We start from the raw sequence: 26059 nt of genomic DNA, 5'->3' as shown, positions 1-26059 counted from the left end.
TGTAACGGTTGTAACGGCTGTAACGGCTCCTCCTCTCACTGTATCTCCTCTGTTTAGTGTCTCTGTCGGAGCCGAGCAGCAGCGGCAGTAACGACATTTAACATGAACTCAAACCGGGTATGACAGCTGACACGGGAGGGAGGACCGGCGGCGCGATGGAGGCTCCGGTAACAACCACCACCAACTTCAACTTATCATACAGTGAGGAGGAAGACCCGGACCTCACTGCTCTCTCGTCCAGTATGTCCATTGACAAGCTCTTCCCGGCGCTCCTGGAGTGCTTTGGGATAATATTATGCGGGTACATCGCTGGGAGGACAAACATCATCACCTCTACCCAGGCTAAAGGATTGGGGAATTTTGTGTCCAAGTTTGCCCTCCCAGCGCTGCTGTTCAAGAACATGGTGCTGTTGGACTTTGGTAATGTCATCTGGCCATTTCTGTGGAGCATCCTCATCGCCAAAGTGTCTGTGTTTGTCATTGTGTGCGTCCTCACACTCATAGTTGCCAGGCCTGAGAGCCGCTATAGCAAGGCTGGGCTCTTCTCAATATTTGCCACCCAAAGCAACGACTTTGCTTTGGGATATCCCATTGGTGAGTATAATGCCTGTGAGCCTACCCACCCACTGTGTGTCCTGATGTTTCCCCATCCATCCAGACAAACAAACAAAAGTATAATTATCCATTTGCAACACCGTAAACTGACTGCTTTCAGGGGCCCCTCCTTAACCAACGTTGCGTTCATGAAATAAAAAACCTAGAGTGTCATCATTTCTGAGTGGGATTCATTATTTTATACTATATAAACACGTCTTCACTCAGGCATATGCTCAGGTACCTGTGGTCTAAATGTAGACATGCATAAACTGGCCCCACTGTCAAAGAATAAAAGTACTGTTGCTGTGCATTAACGGCGTGTTTACATGTGTCTCTTACAGACGCTCAGGCTTCTAATAAGTCTTCTCAGGCTGGTTTCCAGATTAATAAACAACCCGATTTAAGCCTGATTTAACCATTGACAATTATGCAAATTTCAAACAGAGTGGACGAACTAATAGAGTTGTTCTTTATTGCAGCGAAGCAGAATTTATATGCTTCTAAACCATATTTTTCTCACATTAGATCAGCCAGTGGTGACATTTCCAAGAAGTGTCTTTTTGTTTTGCTTTCACTTCTGCTATAGTATTTATTATTGTATTTTTTCCACTTCCTCAAACTTTCATAGTTACATTTCTCTGCTTTGTGTGGAAAGTCACAAGAGACCATGTTTTACAGAGAAGGTTTTAAATGTAAACGTACGTGAGACTTGCTGTACACTAGCACTTTGACCCTGGGTAACACTATGACCCAGCGGCCGTGTGCCTGAATGTTTCTTCCACATGAAAAAGAGCGTACACTAATATATTTGCATCTTTGTGTCAGGTTTTATATACGTACATGAGGCCTCAGATGTTTTTGTTCTTGATCTATACACTGCATTTGAACTGCGACCCTGTAAGTTAAATGTGTTATTGTTAATATTGAGCCATTTGTGTTCATCTTCACAGTTGAGGCCCTGTACCAGAGCACATACCCGGAGTACCTCCAGTACATCTACCTGGTTGCACCTGTGTCCCTGATGCTTCTCAATCCCATCGGCTTTGCCTTCTGTGAGATCCAAAAATGGAAGAATCAGGGAAACAACCAGCAGAGCAAACTGCGGATCATGGGACTTGTGTTTTTACAGGTCCTGAAGAACCCTATTGTGTTCATGGTCGTCATCGGCATCATCGCCCACTTTGTCCTGCACCAGACGATTCCACCCTTCATGGCTGAATTTGTGGACGGTTTGGCAAACTCTTTTGGGGGAGCCGCTCTGTTCTACCTGGGTCTGTCCATGGTGGGCCAGCTGGGGAAACTAACCAGATCCACAGTCGTGACACTGATATTACTAATTACAGCAAAACTGTGAGTGAAAAAACGCCTTTACTGACTTCACCTCCTGTTCTTTGTATACAAGAGATAATTTAGTGTTATCAGACAACCTCTCTTTTATAATGATGCTCCAGGAGTGTAGAGAGTCAGCAGGTTAGAGCTTTGTAAAGTGCTCCCAACATGTTGTTTTGTGCTGATGGTTTGGGTGACTCAGGCCTTTCTCAGACCACAAGCCTTTTTACAGAACGGATGACATGTTAAAGGTCGGAGGAGTGCGTAGCATGATAATAACTAGTGTACATAAATATTTTAGTCGCACTGCACTTCTCAGCGTAGTGTTAACTAACCCCTCAAACAAATGCTCTTTTGATTTGTCTTTCAGGTTGCTGATGCCGCTGATTTGTAAGGACATGGTGGATCTGTTGGACAACAGCAACACCAGTGCTTTGAACCACTCTAGCCTCTCCAACTATGCCTTTCTTTATGGAGTGTTTCCCACTGCACCAAGCGTGGCCATCTATGCTGTCTATTACAACGCAGAGCTAGAAGTTGTGAGTTGTTGAGTTGTTGCATCTTCCAACTTCTGCCCTTAAGATGCTGCTGTTTTTTTCCTTTGCAACTCACCGTGTATGATTTAGTTTTTTAATGTTTCTTACAGGTAACCTCTGGGATGGTGATCAGCACTTTTCTCTCAGCTCCGATAATGTATGTTTCTGCCTGGTTACTCACAATCCCTTGGATGGATCCTCAGCTTTTGATGAATTCACTGCAGAATGTCAGCTTTAACATAAGCATAGTGAGCTTAGTTGCACTGGTGAGTCACAACTGCACACATGTCAGTGTGACATTTGCAAGCTTGGTGTTTGCTTATCTTTTATAAGGGGATCAGCTGGTTGTGTTGTTTATTTTGTTCTATTATTAGGTGAGGTCAAAGTGAAGTAGAAATAACTTAATAGAGCATTTGTTATAGCATGGTCCACTTAATAACTGGAATCTGTTTGACCTACCATGATTTAACACAGTTATTTCCCAGTTCAGTCACTTTTGATATTACACACCCCATGTTCATCTGATGTTATCAAGCAGGGAAAATACAAAAATATAGCTTCTTTTCACATGTTTGACCCACTGTGGTAGGTTAACAATGAAAGACTATCAAACGTAGGGAAAAAAACACTTAGTAATATTTGCAGGAACATGATATGTCAAGTTCCTGGTACATTTAGTTCCTTATTCAATGCAAACAAGGCAGAACTGAACACATCATCTCTCTCTCCCATGCTGTAGAAACACATGACATTTGTGTTACGTTGAAAGGAGAGTTAAAGAAAGGGATGGTTGGATTAAATGGTGTTCCATCACCATGTGGCCACCGAATTATGGTTGACTCCTGTTTATGTTTAATAAAATGTCATGGCATAGTCATGATAGACGCAAAGCAATACTGCAAGTGTGGAAGAAAAACACTTATTGAGTACAAGAATGTAATTTGTAGGATATTATGTTGTTAGAGTATATCAAGATTTTAACATTGCAACACATCACATAAGTTTAAAAATATGCCTGTTACCTTAAGAAATTTTTATGTGAACCAGAGGAACTTGAAGCTGCTTGTACTAGTATTACACTCAGCTTCATTATGGTATTATTCCCTGTATCGTATTACTTTATCTTTGCTTCCAGGCTTAGTATGTGTGAGCAGATGCTTTACTGACTCACAGACTTACTTCCTCATTTATTCTCACTTTCTGCCTTTTTAAGGAACCTTGATATTTGTGTTTGTATTCTGCAGTATCTTATACCTTTATTTGTATTCAGTGCTTCTGCTTCTTCAATATGCAATTCGTGTTATAATAATTAAATCTCTCATTTCCTTTTGAATGGAATAACCAGCCAAACAATGTTTAATAGCGAGTGTAATATTGTATTTATCATCTGAGCAAAAGTCTTTGTGTTGGTTAACTCAAGTTATTTGAAATCTGTGTGTTTCCAGGTGTGGACAATTGCCGTCATGTTTTTAAGTAAGAAAGTCAAGAGGCTGCCTCATATGTTTACAGTCAACCTGTTCTTGGCACAGGTGAGCACACATACTCTTTAAATGTATTTGATTTACATGGATTCACTTGACAAAAGAAATCTACCGGTATGTGTAACTTCACATCAGTAAATTCATGCATTTGTTATGCTGTGGTCTCTAGTTTCTAACTTGTATTGGGATGATCGTGTGGAACTTTGTGGTGAAAGAAGACAACGCCATCGGGCAGGTCCTGACTTTCACATTATTATGCACCTCACTCTACAGCACTTATGTGTGGCCAGGTATGCTATGTATGCACACAGCAACCTCACATTAAACTGCATTCATTTTTCTTGGTGAACTCTGAAATCTGATTGTACATTTGATGATGCTTATTTTGTTATTTTAGGTTTGATAGCACTCTCTCTTGTGCTCCTGAAAAGGTTTGAACATCTAAAAGTGTCACCAGGCGTGTTCGTCATTGCAGGCTGGGGGTGAGTCACAGAAGAACAGAGAAATGAAACTAGGCTAGATGTCTGGTTGACTGGAAGCTGTAACCATAACCAAATGACCTGCCCAAAAGATAAAGGGACATGTTGGACAGTTTAGCTTTGATTTGTAAAGATGAATAGGTCACCCAAAACTAAGCTCAACAGTACTGAGGGTGATTTCACAGTGGTAATAACGCCTTACTTGAATGTTAACGATCAAACAAATTTATTCACTTCCTGCTAATTTATTCTGCAGTTGAGTGTCATTGAGCTGGATTGTGTTTTACATTTTTATACTGTCACTGATTGTGATGTGAATGTAATTTATCTTATTAACAGGGTTCCAGCCTTAGTAACTGCTGTGTTGCTCATTTCTGGGGGGGAAATGTCTGACACCATTGACTCGTCATTCTTTTATGGCAAACCACAGGTAACACATAAGTGGAAATCATTTTCCTGCTTCCTGCTATTTAAGAACTGTTTTAAACCCACATAGAATTATTTTAAAATCTGCACGTCTGTGTGTTCTCTGACAGATAATCTGCACCACAGTTCTAGTTGCCCTCAGTACGCTGCTCGGAGGGGGCTCTCTTGTGTGTCTCAGTAGAGAAAGCTGGGCCCAAAATGACCAAATCCAAGAGGATAACTCTGCAGAGAATCTTGTGACTGAAGTTGAACCAGAAGACCAGAATATGTTTGAGCCAGTCCCCACATCAGGGGGTCTCAACAGAGGTACGTTCTCTTATGCAGACCATTTATCTGAGGTTTTTATTTAACAATTCAACATTTGTTTGAAGATGTCTCTTTAATGAGACTAATTTAAGACCAGGCTACCAAATACAATAGTTTGGTGATTATAATCACAGCACATGATAATCACTGGAGCATACAGAGGCCGTCCCAGTATCTAAATGGTCTGTCAGTTGTCAAAGCCCAAGTCGGAAAGGAAAGAAAGAGCACAATCATTAATCCAAAGTCAAGACTAACCCTTATCTACAAGTCGTCTATTGAAAACTGACACGTAGGCAATGCAACTTCTGCCTGACATTCAACCCCCACACAGATCATTTTCAGTTACTTGAATAGAAAAAAGCCTCTGCAATTACAAAATCACCCAGGAAAACAACTTTTTTTGGTGTCATTATCTGCAGGAACATGATAGGCCAAGTTCCCTTTACGTTTAGTTCCCTATTTAAAGCAAAAAGCAAACGAGGCAACACTGAACACATCATCTCTCACAAATGATGCTGTAGAAACACAGGACTTGGACTTATAACCGAGCCTCCTTGGCTGAGGTTTGTGAGCTAACATTGCAACACATCTAAGTATTGTAAATATACTGATAAAGGTTTAGTCAGTAGTAGATATAATGGAGTGGAAGCTGCTGAATAATTTAAAAACGTCAAATCACAAAGGAAACGTTTATTAAATAAATATTCCTATTAACTCAAGATATTTGAGACATTTTTATGTGAACCAGAGGAATGTGAAGGTGCTTGTACTAGTATTACCCTGTATTGTATTACTTTAACTCTGTTTCCAGTCAGTCAAAGTCACTCTCATTTTTATCACTCTGTTATCAGAATGCCTCATATGTGACTGTGCACCAACCCAGCCCATGCCTGACATGATCATCAGCACAAACACACCAACCACACTCACAGGTACTGTATTGAAAAGCAGACATCCTAAGGGAATTTAAGAATGCATTAAACCCCAATAAGTAACGCATATCAGCAACCATAATTACGTAATAATGTACGGCTTTTCTCTAATTAATAAGTAATAAAGTACTTTAAATGTCTGTTCTGCTGCTACCCTCAGGTCAGTGTGAGAGCAGGTGTGAGTCCACAGACTGCCTGCTTGTCCAAGTGGAGCTCCAACAGGTTGCAGATAGACAAGTGGCTCGTCATTTGCTCTTATGTCTGCTTCTGACTGTCGGCTTGCTTGCTGTGAGTAAACCACCACCTTTCACTCCTATAGTGACGTGAAGTCAGCCTTACTGCCTGCATTATTATATTGAGTGCATCACAAACCAAGTCAGATACAAATGGCTGAGCTGTGAACTCCTGTGAGTATCGGCGGAAGGCTTGTCCAAAAAAAAACCCATTAGAACATTTTTATGTTAGGATTATTATTTATCGGTCTTATGTACAAACATACATTTATTAAATGAGACTAAATAGTAAATACCAATATTTTCTGTGTTTCTGTGAATCTAAAAAATGTTGAAAAAACTGTAATTGGACAAATTTTTTTTTAAACGTAGTGCAGTCCACATACTTTTATGTCACTGATGCCTTATGAATTCTCTAAATGCAGTTAATTTTACTCAACTGGTTCTACAAACTGGTGCTGTCAACTGGATTTACTAGTTTTACACCTCCAACATAACATCCGTCTTAATTCCTGTTATGACAGAACTTGTCCAGCTGCTTGTGGTTGCTCTTTAACCGTGTTCCTGGTAGACTCTACTTGGAGCTGCAGTTCTTCTGTGCTGTGGTCAACTATGGACAGGTTGGTATTCCAGATACTATAGTAGAAAGATTATGAGCATTAATTCTCACACATGACCAGTGTCATTACATGTTTTCTGTTACCAGGGTTTTCTATCCTTTGCTCTGTTTGGGCTGGACAAGCATTTGATTATACTGCCATTCAAGAAAAGGTAATGGACATTTATGTTATGAAATGTTGCCAGACATTTGTAGTTTTGTATACACACAACATACTGTATATACAGTGTGTACATGCGTTTATATTTTGCTTCTGTGAATGGTGTTTAGGTTATACAGTCTGTGGTATGGAAAGAAGCGAGAAGAGCAGCCGCAGACTGATTTACCTGAAGATATCAGGATGACCTGCACCCAGTTCACCAAATACCACAAGGACCAGTGTTGTCATGACATAGTCAAAAAAAGAAGGTGAGAGCACATAGTCTTACTCACTGCTGCTCTGGTCAGAGGTTGGTGAAAAACTGTCTTGAATAAACATGTTCCCTGGTGTGTATAGAAACAAACCCTTGTAGCCATTCACATACCACAATGCTGTAAAACATCATTTAAAACGATCATTTCGTAAAGTTTTAGTGCATGTGGGCTCTGTCTGCTTCTTCTCTACTTTTTGTGCCGACCCTCAATAGACCTTTTGGGTGAATGGCTCTTTTGACTTTCAGATGTGGAAAGAGAACTGTGGTGGACTGTTTTCTTGGCTGTGAACTGGTGGAGTGGCTCCAGCAGGTGGGCTTGGCTCAGGACCTTGGTGAGGCGGTACTCTATGGAACGCGGTTACAGCAGGGCGGTGTGCTCCAGCACATCAAGCGGGAATATGACTTCCAAGACAGTCGCCTTTATTATCGATTTATATCATAAGACACACGGGTCAAAGTCAACATTTCTTTTTTACCAAAGGGAAAATGGCATCTCAGTCCAGAAAAATTACATCTGTAGGTCAGACGACAACAAGAAGAAGAACAATACTGACCTTTAAAGAGTACCCAACTGAAAACTTTTGGCACTGCCGTGCTCTGTCCACACCCAGTTCAGTACAACATAATGCATAATTGTGTATCTGAGTTGGGTGTTGGAACAGACCACACCTGACTGTGAAATGCCAATACATAATGCATTGTGTGGAGTAGGTTTAAAGGGAATTAGCAGTGTATAGTATCGTTGTTGTTTTTTTTGAACCACCTGTGTCCTTTTTTTGCAGTTTTACATTTGAACATTTTACTCACCAGGTTATTTGCTGAGATTTTGAGTTTTGGCAGCATTGCTAAAACAGCCAATCAGGACAGGAACATGATCAGACATGCACATGCTGTTTAGCCATGTGGGAAAACTGCACGCACAACTACTGCTTAGTGCTGTAGATTAGTGTTCAGGAAGTCTGTCTTCTAATTCTAATAGATGTCTACATCAGACAGATTGGGTAATAAAGTTAATATGATACAGTTTATTTACATATCAAATAGTCTCTCTGTGTTCCTTGCCTGTTTGACTGTTGCTTGGTGTGCTGCACTCTTAAATCAGCAAGGAAACTGGTGAGTGAAATATTAACCAAACGGGACTGATGGCCAAAACTACAAAAAAATAAGATGTTTTCATTATACAAGCATTTTCAAGAATAACACAACTAATAAGTATTACTCATTTTAAAGGATAAAACAAGACTTTGCTGCTTTTTTAAATACTTTTGCTTTTGCGTAGATTTTTAATCAGTCATGCACTTGGACTTTGAGTTGTTTTATCTTATATGTTGTGTCATTGTGTGAGCGATAAAGCACAAAGAGCTGCCTTCAGTTACAGCTGCAGGCATTCTGCTTTGCTGAATGTATTATTTCCTTTACTGGCACACTTCTGAGTGTATTATCACTCTTCTACCAAAGCCACTTGCCAAAGGAAAAAGGGAAGATGTGGTAAAATCTTTATTCATTTGTTTGTTTGTAGTCAGTTTAACTTATTATTTAATTTGTTTCACCAGTTAGTTAACTGGTAATGTATCATGAGGATTGTAGTGTTGATAACCTGCAGTTTAACATGACTTGGCATTGATGTAGAACACACAGTTCCCATTACACCATTTCAAACAACCTGACAGTTTTTCCACATTTCCAAGGCCATGTTAAAATTGTTTTATTATTATTTTTGAAAGTGACAACAACAAAAGCAAGCTGCCACTTGAAACATTCAAAAAGGCCATCATTATTATTAAGTGATAACCATAAAATGGCAGCATGGCTTAGTCTGAGTCTCAGAACTTAGGGATTCCGAGACTCAGACTAATCTAACATGTTTGCTTGAAAGTGTTTACCTTGAATTTGAAAAACACGTTTTCCTCCACACAAACTTTATGAACTTTTAGTTGGAAAGTGCGAGCTGCTGTAATTTTTTCTCTCAGGTACACAATGACACTAGTAGAAAACTAACTTTGCTAAAGCAATCATTTTTGTGGCTTTTTTAAGTGCAAATGTTTGTGTTTAATAATAATTCAACAGAAAAATTGTGTTAAAACAATTCTTTTTATTCTGTAAAAGGTTGCATATTCATGATATCTGGATTTGTTTTAAAAATAAATTTTATTTCTGAACCCTTTATGTGCTTAATAGCTATATGCTATTTACTATTCAGTTGTGTTCTGATTTTCTGATTTATTATACAAGCCTGTTTGTACTGTAGTAGTAGTAGTAGTAGTGGGACTCTCAGCTTGTCTTGTACACATCCATCTCCTCCTGAACACAGTTTGTGAACAGATTCACCCAAAGGTCAGGTTCATCAACACCATATAAAAGAGGACCCTCCATCCGTGTCATATTTGTCTTCTCTAGCTGCCTCATTCTTTGTGTGATCTTCGTTCCTCTGTCCTATAGACAAAAAAACAATCTGTAAGTACAGTGACCACACTAAGCAAAATGACAACTTTGGGTAGATTGCAGGCTTGAATTTAATTGTTCAACCTTGTAGGATTCAATGATGGCAGCTACCAGTTCATGTTTGACGAACAACTCATGTTTGCGGTCAGGCTTGCTCTGGAAGCGGGGCTTCTTCTTCACTGGGTCATCTGGACCGTAAGTAGGAGAAGTCGTCAGCATCAGTGGCTTAAGGTTTTTCACAAAGATGAAAGGTTTGAATATAGACCTGTTGTAAAAAAGGAAGACTTATTAAATAATCAGTAACTGCGGCCATAATTTAATTAAAGGATGTTTTATGAGTTAATCTCTGTACCTTTCAGGGTCTGGAGTTGCTGTAAAATAGTGAACTCCTGGCAGAGAAACATCCGTGGGTATCACAGACACCATACTTCCTGTTGTCATGAACATTCCCTCCATGTTGATGCCACTGTCTTTATCCCTCAGGATATCCATCATAGTCTCAGCAGTGATATGACCTTAGTAAATAATCAACACGTGCATAAACAGTGGAAGAAGTGCAACTTTTTTGCATTTGCATTTTGCATTTCACTAACCATTACTCTTCTCCAGCAACTTCTTCCCCTCACAGTATCGGTTCCCAGCGGCTTCTATTCTGGCTGTAGTCAAGAAGGAGTAGACTGTGGCAAAGTTGAACTGAGTCTCTCCATCCCACCATCCCTTGCTTCGTGCATATTCCCTCATTTCTGGGTGTTCCTTGTCTATCTTCGTCGTTATGCCATACTGGTTCGATATGTTGCGATATCCATCTAGAGTCAGAGTGTAAAAGGAGATGATTAGCCACTAATAATAACACTTCACTGCTACAATACATGTAATATTATTATTCAACACCAACCTCAGCAGTGCAATGTGTCATTAGAAAATGATAATCAGCATCCCTGTGATTCTGCATCTATTTATCTACTACTTCAGATTCTTGCTGTTTTAAGGTGACTTAAATTATGAGTGCAGTAACACAAACACAAAGGGAAGGCAGCCATTTAATGCAGAAAACTGAAACAAAAGGCATAATGGCGGCTTAGACCGGCAGCTACCATAAATATATACAATATATAGTGTATGTATCCATGGACTGCTACTCAGAGAAGGACTTGGCTGGAGAAAATATGGCGAACGACAACCACAATGGTAAGGTACCTTGAAGAACAAGAAGAGTGTTTTTTTCAGACTCAGCAGTCTGTTATACAAGCGTGTAAAATAATGTCACTGTAATTTTAAAATACTTCCCTCCATAAAACATCTGGCTGAATGAAGTAGAGGCCATAAAATTGTTATTCTAATTATAATAAAACTTATTTTATAGTCAAGAGATGTGAACTAGAGCCCATTTTACTTGGATTCTCCTGTTTTAGAGTTCTTGAATACTGACTATGTTTCAGAATCATAATCAGTGATTTTCTCTTTATTGTTGAGTACAAAGTATTAATAAGACAGTCAGAGTTCTGGAGACCTGTGGTCATACTGATGGGAGACGGGCTGTTTAAGGAATATAATAAAAAACACAATGTTAAAATAATACGAGGCCCTGAGTGATATTCACTCTATTCACTCTACAGGGAATGAAAAGATGCTTGTAAAGACTTGCCAGTGAATTTTTTTACACAGTTCAGCTGTGATACGTTTTACAGTGTCATATATACGTATTAACAAGAATTTTGATGAAGCTATAATTATTTACATGACTGCTTATTGAGGTATAATATCATCATGTGACCTACTGGCCAGCAGGGTCAGCTGGAGAGCTTGCAAAGGTGTTTGATAATGGTAAGATTGCTCTACATTGCCAAAATTAAACAGACTGTCTGGTCTACATACTCTGTGTACTTTTAGTAAGCCCATGGATTTGGACTTACATGTCCATATAGTTTTAGTTGTGTAGTGTGTGTTGTGCTTCAGTTTGATATACAATATTTTTATTATAGGTTGTGGATTTCAAGTACAGTAATTGAGCTTTACAGTAAAACTGAGTAATTCGTCATTACGAACTGGTTTACTTCACATGGTGCACGATCTTGTATCTTGACAATTGATGTCTTACACACTAATAAACAAGCTAGTTAGTAATAAGGCTCAGGTTATACAAACTTTTCCTCCCTGTTATAATTTGGTACAAAACCGAGACTCAGATTTTCAAACTTCTTTAGAAAAAAAGAAAAAAGTACTTTCATTGTAACTTGTTTAAAATATGTTTGCAAAAAATGGTTCTTTCATTCTACTAGTGAAAGTTTAAAAAGATATATATCTTATCTATATGTACTGAGTGAGCGCTCTCTGGTGGCCAAACTATGCAATAGCGATACTGATTCTAAACTACCATAGATGTAGCTTTGGCATGTTGTAACTGCCATCTATTCTCAGCTGTCACATACACAGATACCAATATATCTGTGATAAATATATAATCAGCCAATGTAATTAATCTGGTGGGCTCTAATTGTTACTTGCTCTAATGTGGGCTTTTATTTTGACAGGACAGGTAAAGATAGACATGAAAGAGGGGAGAGAGAGGGGAGGGATGACTTGCAGCAAAGGGCCGCAGGTTGGAATCGAACCAGGAACACCGGGACTCCCTTAAAGTGGACCCTAATGTGTTTTTAAACTTCCTAAAGAAGCTCCAAGCTTGATTAACCAAAAGTGTAAGCATCCCACTGCTGGTTTGTAGTTCAGGTTTTTGGCTTTGACATAATTATCACCTGTTTGTTCTTATTTCTAGAGACTAGTGTCTTTAGAAATAGGTGCCTGCCTCTTCTAGCTACTTTCTCCCTTTATGTCCCTACTGACCACAGACTGTATATAAATATACTGACCTGTTTAAAAGGTCTACTTTTCCATAGTTTCTTTCATTTATGACTGCAGACTAAACATTTAAGTGTCTTCTGAACTCATGCCATTGCATTGTATTTCAAATGTGCACCTATCCCTAGTATTATTTATCTGATTACCTGCCACTCTCTCCGCTGCCCAGTACTTCCCTGACGTCTCCAGCAGCCATGCCTCCGTCCTGTCTGAGATGAGGAAGCTGTTGTGATAGGTGAAGCCACACTCATCCTCCATGCAAGATCCTCCCTGGCCATATTTCCCCAGCAGCTCGGTAATAACATCCACAGCTTTCTCAGCCGTATCGGCCCTCTCAAGTCCAAGCCTGGAAAATGTGAGGGGTCACAGATTTGTAGGGTCACACAGTTTGCTCGGTCTATGTCTGAACTGCCAAAGAAAAACTTGCACTAAATTGTTTCTGGGTGGTAGTATGTCATTACATATCCACCAACACAAACACTTCATTTACCTGACAAGATCCATGCCGAGAAGAGCTTCGTCCCCATCAGCACTCTCTCTGCCCCACACTGCTTCATTTCCAATGCACACTTGATGCTCATTTGCGCCCATTTCTGCCCCCCACAGCCACGCCGGTCTGCTCAGCACAACTGCATAAGTGTGGGGGACCTGCTCAATCTCTATGTATGTACACTGTTCACAAGAAGGGGCAAGACACAGGGGCAAAAAGCTGTTAATGGTTATGTAATGGCACATTCACAGGAGCACTGTGGGGAATGGGAGGCTGGAGGGCAATAACAAGCTGTCTGTGTCACCTACCTCAACCTTCCCCCCTGCATCATAGTCTCCGGCAGGGAAATACACCACCTCCTGGACTTCATCACAAGGCCTGTCCGAGTTTTTCCCAAAAATGACGTGCTGTCCCCAAGTGGAGGGGGGCAGAGCCACAAAGGTGTCACAGGAAGAGGGGTGCATTTTGAATCTCAAACTAGCCAGAGAGTAAACAGAAAGGTTGCATTGGTTACACAACATATATTTAATGAACAGATTTGAAGATCATGGCTACTTTAGCATAAACAGCCAATGCAATGACTAACTGATTTAAAGCTAACTAAATGTTAACGTCAGATATTAAGCCAAAGCGCAGTGCCACGTAATGCTGAGACTATACTTATCATTTAAACAAGTGAACCTTACCTTTGAGTCCTACCTTTGAGTCCTACTGAGCACTGTCACTGTCAGTTTCTAGTTTCATTTCTGTTTCCAAAATCGTTTCATCGGTCACAGTTCACCTTCTGTGACGTGTAATCGGTACAGTCACGTGACCGAGCTGAAGTCAGTTTTATATTCGTAGTTAAAATCGTCGCCGGTTCTCTCCGTTTAACGATATTTTTGTTAGTTTAATCTGTATTCCTCATCCTAGATTATTATTATTATTAGCACTTGGTATTCTTAGAGTCTGCTATTATTTAATTTTTATTAATATTTATTTTATTTATTTTTTTATTTTACTATTGCTGAGAGATGTATCATCAGATATGAAAACATTTTATAGAAAAAAAAATACGGTGTAATTTAATCTTCTATTTTAATCATCGAAATAGATTAAATAATCTCGTTTTAAAGGTTTAAAGATGAAAAAGAGGCTGAACTTTTACTTCCGTGGTTCATCGGCTCCAACACAGAACTGACTTCACGCAGCGGATTTGTTTACGTGCGGAGGAAGCTACTAGCGACTCCGTAGCTAACATTAACGCTAAACTGTGAACTCAGTTGACGTTACAGGTCGTCAGCCATGGGGAAATCGTTTGCAAACTTCATGTGCAAGAAGGATTTTCATCCTGCGTCGAAGTCAAACATCAAAAAGGTGAGCTAGCTGCAGTTATTGCTTGAGACGAGAGGACTTCAGAGTAGCCTGCAGTGCTAGCGGGCGAGCTATGTTTAATGTGTGTGTAGCTTCCGCTAGCACAGGCTGCTAACGTTACTTAGCAACACTTTGATATGTTATGACCTCAGAGTGTACGGTTTATTCTGAATGAATAATTAACACAACACATCTGAGCTACAGTGACTGTTTGCACCGTTAAATGAAGTTAATTTGTGTATCGCTACAGTTAACCTGAGCTCATCTAAAGGCTCAGTGTAAATGTTTGTTTACTACACAAACCTTCGTTTCCTGTTGATATTTGCTGATTGTTTGGTTTATTGTGGGTTTTAGTTTGGGTGTCAGTGTTTCTGTTTGTACTGCTCTATGTCCTCCTCAGTGTGTGTGTGTGTGTGTGTTTTAATAATGTCACTTTAAAGTGTTCATTAATTTGCTTTATGGATGCAACTAAAAAGGATTTTAATAACTTTAAGAATGTTTGTTCAGTCTATAAAATACCAGAAGATAGTGAAAAAAACACATTACTAAAACTTAATAATTAACAATAGGTTGTAGAAGAAAAAAAAACAAGTGCATGAAGTGTGTATTTCAGCCTCTGTGTGTGTGGTGTTGTGTGTGTGTGTATAAAAAAAGAGTTGAAAAGAAACAATTTCCCTAGGGGATCAATAAAAGTATATCTTCTTCTTCTTCCTTCTTTAAAGCAAAATGTTACACTTGAGAAACCAAAGCTAATGAATGTTTTGCATTTTCATATGGAAAATGATGCACTATAACAGTTTGTAAAATAATTATAAAATTCACTGATCAACCATTCGCGTATTCGACAAATCATCTCTGCTGTAATAAGGTTGGAGGGGCAGGTGCAGCATGTGGGGCTGCACAGGAATTGAACCAGCTTGTAGCCGAGTAGTTTAGGATGTATGTGCATATCTGACCGCCAGGCAAAGGCAAGACCAGAGTAGAGAGTGTGTGTGTTGTAATCCTCCTTTTCTTTTCATCTTTCAGGTATGGATAGCAGAACAGAAACTGACTTTCGAGAAGACCAAGCAAGAAGAACTAATGCAGGCCTATCTGAAAGAGCAGGACACCTACAACAACAGGTTCGATAAATACTGCAGAGCACGGCTACAGAATGAAACCACGTGTCTCCTGCAAAACCGCTTTCTGAATAACAAATGTATTTTTAAGTTAACTTATTCATTAGTGTAATGATTAACTGTACATACTCAATATTTGTTTTAAGTTCTACATATTGTTTTCTCACTTCTAGGTTGTTGATGGGGGATGACCGTGTTAAAAATGGCCTCAATTTTATGTATGAGGCTCCACCTGGAGCATCCAAAGGTAAATCATTACGTTGTTTTTTACCGATCTCAAACACCAGTTTTTTTTCGAAAATATATTTTAATACTTGTTATTTGCTTTTGCTTTTTTCTTCATAATTGTCTTCTGCGCTGAAGAGGAAAGGAAAGAGGTAAAGTAAAAATAAAAAAAACATACAGTCCCACAATAGGTATGCATTGAGAACAAGAAAGGTTTATAAACTAAAATTAATATTGAGAATGTATCTGTTTCCAGGATGGGGAAGAAGAGTACAAATTTGAGTGGCAGAAGGTGGCTCCTCGAGAGAAGTAAATGCCTAATTATTCTTTATTTTATTTATTTTTGGCACATTGTCCAACGCTCTTCCAGAATGTGCAATGTTTTTATCTTTAATTTTCTCGTGTAGGTATGCAAAGGATGACATGAATATTAGAGATCAGCCGTTTGGAATCCAGGTATGTGATGGTTTTTATTCATTTGAAACATATATATACTGAACCAGTGGTTCCCAACCTAGGCGTTAAATCCAAAGGGGTCACAAGTTGGTGCGAGTGATAATAAATTAAATGAAACAAATGTTTTTCAAACAAAATATTGGTAATTTTCTCAGACTTTTGCTTTTTTCTTCTGAAATCATACAAATGAAATGTGAAGTCACACTTATTCACACTCAGACCATAACCTGTGACTACTAGTGGTTGCATGTAGACAGTGATTTGTTCTGAGGTGTCACAAGCTGAATAGATTGGGAGCCACTGTATTATAATGTACACTATAAATTAAATTTACATTAATTACACAACAAGGTTTCAAAACTAAAACCAGAATGTGTCATGAATTTAAAGTCCAGCACATTAATTGAATGTATTTTACCTCATAATAGGATGTTGCCATTATTAAACGATACAGACAGGATGGTTTTGTTTAAATTGTTATGCGTACATAATTCAAAGTAATGTCTGTTTTTGACTTCCCAGGTGCGCAACGTAAGATGCATCAAATGTCACAAATGGGGCCATGTGAACACCGACAGAGAGTGTCCTCTCTATGGGCTGTCGGGTATCAATGCCAGCTCTGTGGCCTCCGAGGAGGCAGCAGGTAGAGTCCATAATAACTATCACTTTAAACAACTGCGGTTTTATCGATGTCATTAAACGTTAACATGCTTTGATATGAATGTAAACAAACACCAATGATTTTATATACAGATTTTATTTTGATGTTAATTAAACACGTGGAATTGATTAATTGAAATAAGCATCAGCAGGTAAGCAGACGTTAACATAAGCATTTAAATGTCATTTACAATATATAAAACAACTTTAATAGTTTCTTTTTCCCCTGCTGAAATCTGGTTCCCCATAATATATACATGTCCATTAAACATGGGTAGCCGTAATGGAAAAACAGAAAAATAATTCTATATGGTACAAAAAAAAAACCATGGAGCCAGAATATCTGTGCTGCCTGTCTAACCAGCGGGTTAGCTTCAGTCTGTCACACACTTTGCAGCCGGTACACCTACTGTATCTGTCCTCTCAGGTTTCGGCTGGAGCTCCCGGGCTCGAGCTGATTCTGAGTTCTGCAATCAGCGAGTTGAGTTGTAAAGTAATAATGTTTACCCTGGGAGAGTCCAGTCAGTGCATGGTGGTGTTGATGGTGGAGTGCTGTAATGGTCCTCCTCCTGTGCCGGGAGAAAAAATGTAATTATTGTGTATTCTGATTCCCCTAACTGCTGCTTTGGCAGAGAATGATATTGTATGATTTGCTCAGCCGGAAGTGGAGTGAGTTGATTTGATGTCCCATTCTGTTAACAAAGCCGCCCCTGAAATTCCCACTGTGGAGATAGTGGTTGGCAATGGTTTGACATCAATGGGACTCTGAGGCTGTGATTTGTGCTAACAGGTCCGTCGATGCACCCCTCGGAGTTAATGGCGGAGATGCGAAACAGTGGGTTTGCCTTGAAAAAATGTGTCCTTGGTAGGAATGCTACTGTTTGTGATCCATCGCAGGTAATTGTCTCTCTCACACTCCCATCTTTGCACACATAGGATGATATATATGAACACACACACCTTCAGAGAGGAAAGACTAACTACATCTTTGGTATGTCTGTAGTGTATATAAATGCTGCAGAAGGGGACAGTTATTCTGGCAATTTATGCCAAGTGAACAGATTGGATTTTTTTTTTAAATGTTACCATTGTTTAAAGGCGTTTCACTGATAGATTTGCCTTCAAGAGACGTATTTATCTGCATGCTGTCGTTTTGATTTCAGGGCAGATTGTAATGTCCTCTGTACTTTTACAGGAATATGTTGCCAGTGAAGAAGAGGATGATCCTGAGGTGGAGTTTCTGAAGTCATTATCAACAAAGCAAAAACAGAAGCTCCTCAGGTAAAAATGTAGCACAGTTTACGAATCTCACTGTATGAAAGCTTTAAGGAATAGAAATTACATTTCATTTTGGTTTTTTACATTGTTTGATTATTTTATACCCTCATATTGATTGTGTAAGCGGAGGGGAAATCCTGATAAATTATCTGATGTATTAGTGATGTTTTCTTATACATTTTATTTTGAAATTAAAAAAATGTAGCCTAGTATATCTTATATCCTTAAGCACTTTCCTTAAACGTTCCAGTGATTCATAGACTTCATTGTGCTAATGCTGTGTTTGAGAATGTTAATTAAATGTTTTTTTGTTTTGTTTGTTTAACAGAAAACTCGATCGTCTGGAAAAGCAGAAGGCCAAGAAAAAGAAGAGCAAAAAACAGAAAAAGAAAAGCAAAAGAAAACACAAGAAAAAGCATGAAAGCAGTGAGAGCTCCAGTGACTCCTCCAGTAGCAGCAGCAGCAGCAGCAGCAGCAGTAGTAGTAGTGATAGTGGCTCCGATTCAGACAGCCATGGCAAGTTCAAGAGCCAAAAGAGAAAGAAGAACAAGAAAAAAGATTCCTGTCGGGATAACAGCTCTAAGAGCGAGCGGCAAGTCAAGAGTCAGAAAAAGGCCTCCTCTCATAGGAGCAGGTCACCGAGCCCTCGCACTAGACAGAAGCGGCCTGAAGAGGAGTCCAGAGATTATAGACAAACAAGGACAGAGAGGGGAAGGAGCAGGAGTCGACAGCGCAGCCCAGAGAACAAGATCAAGCTGGAGGGAGGTCAAGAGAGAAAGAGACACAACAGCAGGGACAGGCAGAGACCTAGCAGCTCCAAGTCTGGCTTGGACAGAAGTAGGAGCCGCGAGAGAGGCAGGGAGGACAGAGGTAAAGACAGGCGTCACAGTAGAGATGGTGAGAGGAACAGAAGTAGCACAGATGGAAGGAAGGGCAGAACAGCAGATGGGAGGAGCAGAAGCAGGGAAAGGAGGAAAGAAAGGGAGGGAAGGGGAAGAAGTAGGAGTAGGAGTAGGGAGAGAAGCCAAGACGGAGGAAGAAGAAGAAAGCACTGACTGTGTTTTTTTCCCCCTGTTTATAATATTGGACAAGTTGTAAAACAGTTTTGAGTTCAGTGACTGTCATGTAGTATTCTTGGTAATCAGTGTCCCTCCTATTTAAAATCGCAGCGGTCTCATTTTCCTCCAGTAGAGGGAAGCAGTGGACAGAAAATATGTGGCTGCAGCTCATGGCGCTCCTGTGTTGTCTTGGATTGTATGAAAGGGTCTAAATTAATTGATTACCATTAGTAGCAATTTGCAGCTGTGATCCGTTGATGGGAAAATGTTGGACTCATTTTAATGGTCAGTTGGCCACAAGAAAGACTTTTTCTGTTGCTGCAGTTTTTTTTTTAACCTTAGTTTCATTATTGTGTCTTTTTAGAAATATCAACTCTGTAAGCTGTACTGCCTGGACGGCTGTTGATTCCTGAAAAATAAACATCAGGACTTTTATTTTCTGATTAAATTTTTAATCATCTCAATCTGATGCGTTTATTTGCGATGGGTGGAATGAATGTGGATTTATCTGTTGATTGATTACCGTTAGTGTATTCCCATTAAATACTACATTTTATTTAAGCTCTGTGCACCTGATGGCAAATTATAACACCTTTGCACATATTAATATTTAACGTTTCAAAAGATTTTCCGGCCGGTTTATCTGAATTCAAATGATATCATGTGCGTTAAAGCTGTGAAATACGTCCTGGTGGGTGTTTGCAGGCGTCAACCTGAGACAAAACAATTATGATTTCTGTCCAAATATCCAGCCTGTAAATTCAGCCTATAAGAACTAAAAGCAAGCAGCGGCCGGATATAGATAAAATAACGCTTATTATTTATATTAATGCTTATTATTTATATTAATGCAGGTTTTATATTTTCATATGGCAGAACTGTGTATAATTTAAAAAGCCTAGTTATTCTTTTTTTTAGCCATTTAAATTGAACAATTCTTTCTTCCTGTTATTCACATTTTATTCGCATTAATTTTAAGGCCTAAAATTCCTTATTTTATTTGACATGTTGCGTCTCCAAAATGTCGAATCGAAAAAAACTATTTAAATATGAGTTTAAAAAAAAAACAGATCAACAATTAGATTTTTATCTCAAAAATAAATTTACTTCTTATGCTAAAATATCAACATTTTTTACTAAAGTGTTGCTTCTGGTTGGTCGTTTTGTATTTTGATGAAATTCAAATTGGCGATCTAATTTGGTAGTTTTTAGTATGTGGCCGTTTCCTTGAAGCCGCTGTTGCACAAAAGGAAATGAAAATAATTTCCCTCTATTGCCTTCTGGTCAATTTAACATCCTCTCGAAAAAAAAGAGGCTGTCTGGATGAGATGCTTTTCCCTGACGTATTCCCAGTCCTGGACTCACGCTGTAATTATTCCCCGGCTTTTTCTTTGAGAGTCGGACGCTGCACTGGGTAAGCACAAAGAAGTCAGAGAGCATCCTTGAACCCTTTCAATACGGGCCCACTGATATTCAAATAACATGCAGACACCATTTGACTGCGCTGAGCAAAGAGCATTTCAAATTCAACATTTGCATGTGACTCTTTGCCCCTTCTTTTTTTTCTCTCCTAAAGTTTAAAAAACTGTTCCCATAACATCTATGTGCTTTCTGGCAAAGAGAAAGAAGCCACATCCTCATTCTCGGTCCATCGATTGGTATGCAAATGAAAGCAGTTAATTTGGACAATTAGAATAAATATTCAGGGGACCTTTGTCATCAAACCCCCTTGGAAACCCCCCGATAAAGTGAAACTGAACAAAAGATGTCTCGGAGATTAATTAGATATTTGATAAGACACGAATCCCTAATCGCAAATACAAGACACATGGGGCTACGATGTGCTCCAAGTCATAATTAATACCATTTAACAAGATTTTCATTTGGGCATGAAATGTTTTTTCCGGGGCATTAAACATTGATTTATTCCATAGGGGAAGTCAAGGTATTATAGGTGATTTTAAGAAAAATGAACTATGAACTTCACTCACGCTTTAAGAATAAATATCCAAATTAAATAAAATTATTGTTCAAATTAAAAACCTAACACACAAAACAAATATATATAAAATCTACATCACACAATTACAGCCTTTTTTAAGATGTTTTAATTACGATAAAATGAAAGTCTTATACGTGTGACTTTATACAGGTAAACATTTATATATAGATATTTTTTTAGCAAAGAAATAAAATGATTAACCAAAGATGAAAAAGCTGTGTACATACATATCCACAAAGTGCGTCGAAAGTAAACTCCCTGATGATCCAGGATACCAACACGAATAAAACAATCATAGCCTAACATTTACATGAAAATAACACATAGTTTAGTCGTCAATATACAGGATGTAACTCACATTGTCCAACCAAAGTTCAACAGGTTTCGCGCACCTTTAGCCAACATCCATTTCATTTTCAAGTTGCCCCTAAAAATTCCCAAAGCCTACAGTAAACCACTGGCTTTTTCTTTAGATGGATTTACGAATGAAATACTCGCTACGCCTGTGGAGAATATATTTTTTAAGACTTTGCAATCGCTTCTTGAAATATGTTCTCCTTTTTATTGTCTGTCAGATAAGACCCGTTTTCAATGCTGTGCAGTTTTTGAATCTGGTTTGATCATTTTTTGGGGGGGTGGGTGTGTGTGTGAAGGGCTCATTAGGGCTCGTCGTGAGGAGACGGATCCTTAACAGTGATTCTGGGGTTTACCCCCTCCAAAATAAGTTCTGGGGACTCGGACCTCGGGGTCTCCAGGTTACTGGTGTCGGTGTCACTGTCGCTCCCCTTTTTGCCTCCTCCACCGGCCGTGTGCGTTTTGATGTGCTTGCTCAAATGGTCACTCCGCATAAAGCGCTTGTTACACACCGGGCAAGCAAACCTTTTCTCGCCGGTGTGGGTGCGAAGGTGTCTCTGGAGCTCATCGGACCGAGTGAACCTTTTGCCACAGAAAAGCCAGTTGCAGACAAAAGGCCGCTCGCCGGTGTGCCATCTCAAATGCGCTTTGAGGTGAGATGTCTTTCCGTACACTTTACCGCAGCCGGGAATGTGGCAGCTGTGGAGTCCCTTTCTCCGCAGGCTGGCCCCGGCGGGTCCCAGGCGCTCGGCCTCCTGGCAGTTCGGACAGTCACATGTTGCTCTGCCGGAGTACCGCCTGGACGACCTCGAGGAGCTACTTATTCCTGAACTGCCCCCAGAAATCATGGCGTTGGCGGCGGACGCGTCTGTGTAAGTGGGGATGACCGTTTTGAAACCGTCCTGCGTTAACAGGTGCTGACTGGTGGACAGTAGATGAGACGCAGAGGGGCTGATTCCAGTGGAGCTAAACGCCGAGTGGGTCAGCGAGGAAAAGTCCGGGTTGTAGCCACTCAGCTGGGAGTGGATCGCTTGAGGCGTCCCGGAGTGCAGTGAGGTCTGGAGGGTGCTTGCAGGATTCTGGACATCGAGCCACGAACCGGGGTTAGTGTGGACATCCCACCACGAGGACGCGCCGTTGGCAACATCGCCAGAGATGGTCGAGTGGAAACCGGACTTGTACCACGACTCGTACGGGTGCGCCATGCCCACCCGCGGGTATAGAGTCTCTGCTGATGTGTGGACTTTGGAGATAAAAGCTGACTGTCCAGACTCTTGGGATGTGACGCTCGCAGAGTTGGAAAACAGACCGCTGTACTCTGTGGAAAACGCAGACGACGTCGGGGAGGTGGAGGCTAAGCAAAAGGCGCTGTTGCCTGTGCCACTGGTCGGTGTTAGTCCTGTCGACGCGCGGCTTGTTGCTACCGTGAAACCGGGCAAGCTGGATCCCAAGTTACAGCTGGAGGAGGATCTTTTCCACGGATGAAATCCACCTTTTGAGAAAGCGCTCGAGTCAGGTAAAGTTGTAAGGGGACTGGTGTTGCCAATTTTGTTGCAAGTTGCAGCCAGCATTGCTAGAGGTGTAGTTCCAAACCGTGGTTCTTCCTGAAAAAAACACACACAGAAGTTGGACTTAAAACAGGCAGCAGCAAAGGTTTTTCGTTTAACCCAGATAGCTGGGAAGTGGGCGACCGATTCACAACAAAACAGGACTTCAGCAAATACATTATAACGATAATTCATTATTAAAAGTAAAATTCGAGCTTAGATAAACGTGTTTGGAGAGAGGGGCAACAAGCGTAGCATATAACATTAAAACAGTAATAATGATTAAACATTTTTACAAACTTTTGTAGAATATAAACTGCGTCCGATATCAGCTGTGAATATACGAGGGGGAGAAAATACTAAAAACAACATAAAGTTGGATGGGAGCTGGTTAGATTTGTACTTTATCGGCATTTAACTGTTTATTTTTAATGATAGATAACAACAGAAACAGGCAAATAAACTGTAAATAAGGCAGCAATAAACCACTACTGCAGACTTGAAAGCAAGCATGAGTTTATGAGAGCAGGAAACACTTTCTGTTGGAGAGAAAAGCAGGCTACAATAACTTTACGCACAACTTTTGCGCACAAATACAAAGTCAGACTCACCCCAAGTATAGACGTAGCCATATCCAGGGTCTGTGCTGTGATGAGAGTGTTCGCGATTGCAATGCTGTACGGCTCCAATTTGACTCAGACTCACCGTGTTTGACTCGGGTCACACGGTTTCTTTCTTGGCTCGCAGCTCCCAACACTACCTAGTTGTAGAGAGCGTGTTCTTTGAAGTACAGCTGGCGAGGACGCGCAGCCAATCTAATGGCCGCATTCATGGCTGAGGATGAAGTCAGCCAATGAGAGACCCGACCGCAGACAGAAACACCAAAAACCCTGCCGTCAATCATCTGTTGTGCAGCCTCTGCTCAGACTGTCATACAAGACACGATTTGGTATTTTTTTTAATGCATACAGTTATTTTTATGTATTCTCACACGAAGGCTCAATGTCTCCTTTCATTGCAGAATTGAGTTCACACGTCAGTTCTCCGAGAGGTAAGCTTTTTCCGTCATTGTAAAGCGTTTGTGGATTGTGGTGACACTGTGTGCTTCCAGGTTTCCCCTTTTTCTGATTTTCAGTATCCAGATCATGCGCAACACGTCATTGAGATATAGTTGTTATTTAAGCACATAGTATCCTGATCAGTGTGAGGGACGCTGCTGTTTGCTGATGACTTTATCACGCCGGTGCATTGCTTGCTGTGTGCCAGGCACCGGCTCGGTTTTACGCACGGAGGGGAAACAACTGATGTTTTTATGCTCCATCTTACATTTTCGAAGCGCTAGCCGTGTTACGATATTGGGGGGGGAGGGGAGAGGGGTTAGCGACCACAGCTGATTAAGATTTGTAGAGAAAGTCAAGAACCAGGCCCTGACAGGGCCCAGACCTCACTCCTCCAACCGCGGCGAGAACATTTAGAGAAAGCCTGTAAAACGATTGAGTGCATGAGGAAAACAGATTAGGACATCGTAATTGATCAACAATCCAAACAGTTTGTTTACTTCAGCCAAAAATATTTCGCGCGTTACTTGCGTCACGCTCGTGCGATGTGGTACAGTTTTTTGCGCGCGGCCGTGTTAGTAGCGCGGCTCCCCCCCGCCTCTGCTTACTTGTTGGGGGAGTGCAGGTGAGGGGTTAATTAAAAATGACAGCTCGCTTTATCAGCGCGTGTAGTAGACGTGTTTAAAAAGAGAAGTATTTTATAGGCGGAAAAAAAGTTTTGGAGCGTCCGCGGGATACCTGCTGCTGTAAGGCCGCCAGTCAGCTCCATTAAACCGATTTAACAGGACGCACGGTGCCTGGCTCGGAGCTGAGAAATAAAATGTAATGCCAAACTAATCAGTCATTTGATTAAATCGTGGACAATTAAGAGGATGCCGCGTTTCAACAATTTCCCCTAAACTTGCGATTCTATTATTTTTTTTCTTTCTTTTAATATCTCAATTCAATAAGCCGGCATCTTCCATAGCTTGTTAAAACGCCCAGGGATAATGGCATAATGTAAAATTGACCTGCTCTGACGTGAATCACCATCCCTTTAAAAGTTAAAGCAATTTTCCAGAGAAAGGCTTGACCGAAAGATGTGCATTACAGTATTCAAAATGGGCAAATAATGCTCCATTATAGAGTGTGAATGCTGCCAGTCAACACAGGCGCAATTTGTTCAAATACTCTTTTTTTTTTTTTTTTGCTTTAAAACCCCACCTTTGGAAGGGTGAATAAAAATCAGTCTCATCAAATACTGAGCGCTGCCAAGAAAATGGAATCAGTTTTGCAATCATGCCAATTTGTCAGAGTGCTGTTAACTGTGTTAAATCTCTATTCTACATAAACAAAGTTGATTATTGCTGTAGAAGTCAAATTAATTCCAGCGTTGAATGGAAATAAACGCAGAGTTTAAAGGACATTTTACCTTGATGAAAAAAAAAAAAAAATATCAGACAATAGATCTTAATTAAGTTCACAATATTTTTTTTGATAAAAGAAAATAATAATAATGGATATTACAGTCTTCTGTCCGTTTGTTCAAATGTTAATATTCTCTTCTCCATCATTATTTGTATTGTATTATATCTCAATAAGGAGCAGTGTGACGTTCAGATTGGAATAATGATGCCTCTAAGTCCTAACAAAGAAATCTACATAAGAATCACACAATCTTCATGCACCAATAAATGTACTTGTCCTTTTGTATTACACCTTGCCTTAAATTTATATAGAGGGGAATTTATTTGTCACAGCAATAATAAAATAAGTGATTTTTTTAAGATGATGTTTACTTGGTACAAAACAGGAGAACATGATCTTGCCTT

The 26059-nt window shown here is 40.0% G+C and overlaps 4 protein-coding genes across 6 annotated transcripts in view; 2 read left to right on the top strand and 2 right to left on the bottom strand.

Annotated features, from left to right (window-relative positions):
• Positions 1-9515, top strand: part of gpr155a (G protein-coupled receptor 155a) — a 10025-nt gene extending 510 nt beyond the window's left edge. The window contains exons 2-16 of the mRNA XM_035676165.1: positions 58-594; positions 1548-1947; positions 2297-2465; positions 2573-2728; positions 3908-3991; positions 4113-4233; positions 4341-4425; positions 4762-4852; positions 4959-5154; positions 6006-6086; positions 6247-6374; positions 6844-6939; positions 7026-7090; positions 7209-7346; positions 7598-9515. Coding sequence (XP_035532058.1) covers positions 120-594; positions 1548-1947; positions 2297-2465; positions 2573-2728; positions 3908-3991; positions 4113-4233; positions 4341-4425; positions 4762-4852; positions 4959-5154; positions 6006-6086; positions 6247-6374; positions 6844-6939; positions 7026-7090; positions 7209-7346; positions 7598-7793 — 2481 coding nt within the window. The 5' untranslated portion in view covers positions 58-119 and the 3' untranslated portion in view covers positions 7794-9515. The remainder of the gene's footprint in view (positions 1-57; positions 595-1547; positions 1948-2296; positions 2466-2572; positions 2729-3907; positions 3992-4112; positions 4234-4340; positions 4426-4761; positions 4853-4958; positions 5155-6005; positions 6087-6246; positions 6375-6843; positions 6940-7025; positions 7091-7208; positions 7347-7597) is intronic.
• scrn3 (secernin 3) lies at positions 9474-13977 on the bottom strand. 3 transcript variants are annotated; one of them, XM_035676167.1, is made up of 8 exons: positions 13826-13977; positions 13448-13616; positions 13140-13321; positions 12796-12995; positions 10387-10599; positions 10146-10308; positions 9878-10058; positions 9474-9784 (listed from the first exon to the last, which is right to left on the bottom strand). In XM_035676167.1, the coding sequence occupies exons 2-8, from the start codon at positions 13601-13603 to the stop codon at positions 9623-9625; spliced, it is 1257 nt and encodes a 418-aa protein (XP_035532060.1). In that variant the 5' UTR covers positions 13604-13616; positions 13826-13977; the 3' UTR covers positions 9474-9622. The 3 variants fall into 3 exon arrangements, with proteins under 3 accessions (XP_035532060.1, XP_035532062.1, XP_035532061.1); XM_035676169.1 differs by having other exon boundaries at positions 9905-10058; XM_035676168.1 differs by having other exon boundaries at positions 13839-13967.
• A 326-nt stretch (positions 13978-14303) lies between these two features.
• On the top strand, positions 14304-19751 carry cir1 (corepressor interacting with RBPJ, CIR1). Its single transcript, XM_035676166.1, has 10 exons — positions 14304-14495; positions 15519-15613; positions 15784-15857; positions 15974-15987; positions 16092-16144; positions 16243-16291; positions 16814-16934; positions 17742-17848; positions 18147-18232; positions 18558-19751. Exons 1-10 carry the CDS (start codon positions 14424-14426, stop codon positions 19282-19284), a joined length of 1398 nt encoding a protein of 465 aa, XP_035532059.1. The 5' UTR covers positions 14304-14423; the 3' UTR covers positions 19285-19751.
• A 1539-nt stretch (positions 19752-21290) lies between these two features.
• Positions 21291-23244, bottom strand: sp9 (sp9 transcription factor). Its single transcript, XM_035676115.1, has one exon. It carries the CDS (start codon positions 23212-23214, stop codon positions 21949-21951), a length of 1266 nt encoding a protein of 421 aa, XP_035532008.1. The 5' UTR covers positions 23215-23244; the 3' UTR covers positions 21291-21948.
• Positions 23245-26059: the final 2815 nt, after the last annotated feature.

This window comes from Morone saxatilis, unplaced genomic scaffold (genome assembly GCF_004916995.1).
Source record: "Morone saxatilis isolate NCDOM2014 unplaced genomic scaffold, NCSU_SB_2.0 Contig5, whole genome shotgun sequence".
NCBI lineage: Eukaryota > Metazoa > Chordata > Actinopteri > Moronidae > Morone > Morone saxatilis.
The sequence above is the reverse complement of the archived record's forward strand: the minus strand, read 5'-3'. Positions and strand labels throughout refer to the sequence as shown.

What these genes read in the sequence shown, in the direction of transcription:
- sp9 (XM_035676115.1), bottom strand. Translation starts at nt 23,214, where the DNA reads ATGCTGGCTGCAACTTGCAACAAAATTGGCAACACCAGTCCCCTTACA.
- cir1 (XM_035676166.1), top strand. Translation starts at nt 14,424, where the DNA reads ATGGGGAAATCGTTTGCAAACTTCATGTGCAAGAAGGATTTTCATCCT. An exon ending in GGCCTCCGAGGAGGCAGCAG is followed by an intron (nt 16,935 to 17,741) that starts GTAGAGTCCATA and finishes TTGTGCTAACAG; the next exon opens with GTCCGTCGATGCACCCCTCG. An exon ending in CTGTTTGTGATCCATCGCAG is followed by an intron (nt 17,849 to 18,146) that starts GTAATTGTCTCT and finishes GTACTTTTACAG; the next exon opens with GAATATGTTGCCAGTGAAGA.
- scrn3 (XM_035676167.1), bottom strand. Translation starts at nt 13,603, where the DNA reads ATGCACCCCTCTTCCTGTGACACCTTTGTGGCTCTGCCCCCCTCCACT. An exon ending in ATGCAGGGGGGAAGGTTGAG is followed by an intron (nt 13,322 to 13,447) that starts GTAGGTGACACA and finishes TCTTGTGAACAG; the next exon opens with TGTACATACATAGAGATTGA. An exon ending in CCATCATTGAATCCTACAAG is followed by an intron (nt 9,785 to 9,877) that starts GTTGAACAATTA and finishes TTTTGTCTATAG; the next exon opens with GACAGAGGAACGAAGATCAC.